Genomic DNA, 3159 nt, shown 5'->3' with positions numbered 1-3159 from the left:
CTACATTTTTGTGTCACTGGCTTCACTAACTTCTGCCAAGACAAAACCAGGGTTGTCAAAGCCTTTCTTCTCTTTGGCTTTAGCTTCTTTCTCATTGTAGAGGCAGAAGGCACAGTGGGGCATCTCCACTGCCACTGTCTTGCTGAAGTTCTGGAAGTCTACTCTGTATTTCCCTTCTTTGGTCTTGGACACAATGGGAGCGAAGCGATAACCCCAGAGCACCTCTTCTGGGATGTAAGATGTCCTCACTTGGCAGGTAGCACTGGTGGCTTCAACGGTGCCATCTAAAAACACCACCAGTTCAAAATCTTGCTGCAGAATTGTTTCTGCTGCCATGTGGAAGAAAGGGCTGTTCTTGTCTATGATGTGGTAAATAGTCAGTGGGGAAATGAAGAAGAGATTTTCGTTGCCAGCATCAACGATAAACTCTATGTTGACCTGGTCCAGAATGATTGTCTCTCCTTCTGGGGTGATGGTGGTCTTCAAGAGTTTGCCATAGATGTGACTCCCGATGAGAAGGCTCTTCCTGAGGTTTGCCACCCTGATGAGGAGGCAGAGCTTCCCACCACGTTTGCTGATGACAGCATTCCTGCTGAAGGTGATGGTCTTGGCCCTGTTCTTGGACCTTGAAATCTTGGCCAAGATGGCACCGCACATGAAAGAATTGATGATGACCCCCAAGATAGACTGGAAGATGAGCAGGAAAATGGCAGTGACACATTGTTCTGTGACACATCTGAAGCCATAGCCAATAGTGACCTGTGTCTCCAAGGAGAACAGGAAAGCTGAAGTCAGACCGTTGATATTCTCAACACAAGGGGTGTGATTTATGGAAGGATTGAATTCTGGAAGGTCTTTGTGTATGTAGGCCACAACGTACCAGAGGAGACCAAACAGAAACCAGCTGCCTAAGAATGCTGAAATGAAGATAGTCATTTTGTATCTCCATCTCAAATCCAGGACAGTTGTCCATATATCAATCAAAAAGACAAACCTTGACTGCTGTACGTTACCAAACTCAATGTTGCACCTTCCATCTTTAGAAACAAGCCTTGCTTTTCTCCGGCTTCGTTCTGTGATGTGGCTGGCAAAGCGTTTCCGGAGGTAGTTGAACATTCCCTGTGCTGCTGATGTTCTGCAGAGTAAGAAATAATGAACATCATGGGTCTCATTTGTACCTGCAGGCAAGGAGTAAAGACTGCCAAGGTCTCAAGATTCCTGCTTAGGAAAAAGTTGTACCATTTGCATATTTTCCCTCCACTACTGGAGAAAATTTCCAGTAAGTATATGAGAAAATGAGCAGATTTTTGCCTAAGGAGCATTCCAGCAAACAACAACAAAAAAATCATTTTGGCTTGCTTAGTAAACTTGTGAAGTTAAGAATCGGTCAGCTGTTAATGTTGTCCCCTGCTCAGTGGAACAAGCAGAGGAATAGAGAAGCAGCAAAGTTCATTGTGGGCATGCAGTGGGAAAACAAACAGGGAGAAGCTCAGCTTTGAGTGTTTTCTGTCTTCTAGAAGATGAAGCTGGGCTTAAAGAAGTGTGTGTGTGTTCATCAGGTGTGATGTGGAGTGTGCATTTAGGAGGAAATGGGAGAGGGTGCAGAATGTCTAATGAATCCAGATTGATGCAGTGACTTTTAGCATGGTTATAGGTTGGGTTTGAGGTGTGAATTTCAAGCTCTGGAAACACAGAAGCAGGACTTCTAGGAGAGAATAAAATAAAGGGTTATGCAGCTGCTGGAATATAGTTGGGTGTTCACTCATCCCGAAGGTAATGCAAGAGAAAAGGGGTGGATTTTGAAATCCATTCTTAAGGGAAAGTGCAGCTCTGTGCCTCTTAATCTTGTCCTTTCTGGCTGTCCATGTTAGCAAGAGACCCAGGAAGAAGGAGTCACTGATGGGGGAAATAGCACAGATGTGATCAGTGTGGGATCAGCAAACGTGCAGAAGTGTCCCAGTTCTGCAGTCAGTCATTGATGTAGGTGTGGGGTGAGGTTCGTGCACTGCAGAGCTGCAGATGGCCTGCTCTGTTCGTGGGCAGATTTTGACCCCAAACATAGGGATATTCTTAGAGATAATCCACTTTAGAACTGATGACCCCTCAAGCAAAAAATGTCTTCCTTTCTAACAGAAGATGTGTTAGATGAGCTGACCCAGCCTGGGAATGTACCCTGTGTGCCTCTTTAGCCTTTATTAAACAAAATTCTTCTTGTGCAGCTGAACTTCGCTGTGTGCTGTAATTACATTTCTTGGGGGCAAAATGCTTCAGCTTAAAACAACTCAGAAACGTGGTGGGAAAATATCCTCACTGGTGACTCACGCAGAGAATATTCTGAGTTTATTGCATCTCTGAGGACAAAGCATCCTCAGCCATTGACAGGCTGGGATGTTTGCTGTGGGATGTGTGGCGCTTCAGCAGTGCATCTCAGACCAGAAGGTGCTGGGGGCTGTGCAGCTGATTGCTGTTCATTCTGTGCCACTGTATTGGATTGCATCTACTGACATGAGTTAGTGCAAAATTTGCCTTGCTTCAATTTAGCTTTTAAATGGTAGATGCTCTGCTTGTGCCAGTAGTAAAGCTGGTTCCTAATTGCTGGTAAAGGAAGACTGTGCTCCTTCTGAGTGGATACGTGTCTTGTCTCTGCACCATGCAGGAGTGAGCTGCTCTTTAGCAAAGATTTTCTTCTATTTACTCTGAAGCAGAAGCTGCTTAATGTTTTAGGTAGCTAAAATAAATCTCTCCATTAGATAGAGTAGTTACAGAGACCACAGATTTACCTTTTGATGCAGCAACCAGTAGCAAAGGGATAATGTTATTGATAAGCATGAATTACATTTCATAAAGCCAGAAGTAAAATACAAATTTGTTGCTTTGTGTCACAGCCTGTGCTTACACTGAAACCTCTGCTCATAAAAGAGGATGAAGAAATGAAGGTCATTGTGCCATAGCTTTTCACTGTTCTGCACCTTTGCTGCTGAACGTATTGGTGGTGAATGTAGCTGCATAGTTAAACTTTAAGCGAGAACCTGAGGAAGGGAATGGGGTCACCCTCCAAACAATCCTCAAGTCTGCTTTTCTTGACTCCCTTTCCATGTGCTCATGTTAATGCATAGTTTGAGCAAAAAGAAAACATTGCTGCACTCAGAAGCTCTGCAG

At 44.3% G+C, this 3159-nt stretch overlaps 1 protein-coding gene across 1 annotated transcript; it reads right to left on the bottom strand.

Annotated features, from left to right (window-relative positions):
* Positions 1-1116, bottom strand: KCNJ1 (potassium inwardly rectifying channel subfamily J member 1; the record flags this gene model as incomplete). The annotated part of the gene is made up of 1 exon (XM_079545760.1): positions 1-1116. The coding sequence occupies one exon, from the start codon at positions 1114-1116 to the stop codon at positions 1-3; it is 1116 nt and encodes a 371-aa protein (XP_079401886.1).
* Positions 1117-3159: the final 2043 nt, after the last annotated feature.

The sequence above is a fragment of the Tetrao urogallus genome (genome assembly GCF_951394365.1).
Source record: "Tetrao urogallus genome assembly, chromosome: 22".
NCBI classification, from domain to species: Eukaryota; Metazoa; Chordata; class Aves; order Galliformes; family Phasianidae; genus Tetrao; species Tetrao urogallus.
This window is presented reverse-complemented; position numbering and strand designations above follow the sequence as displayed.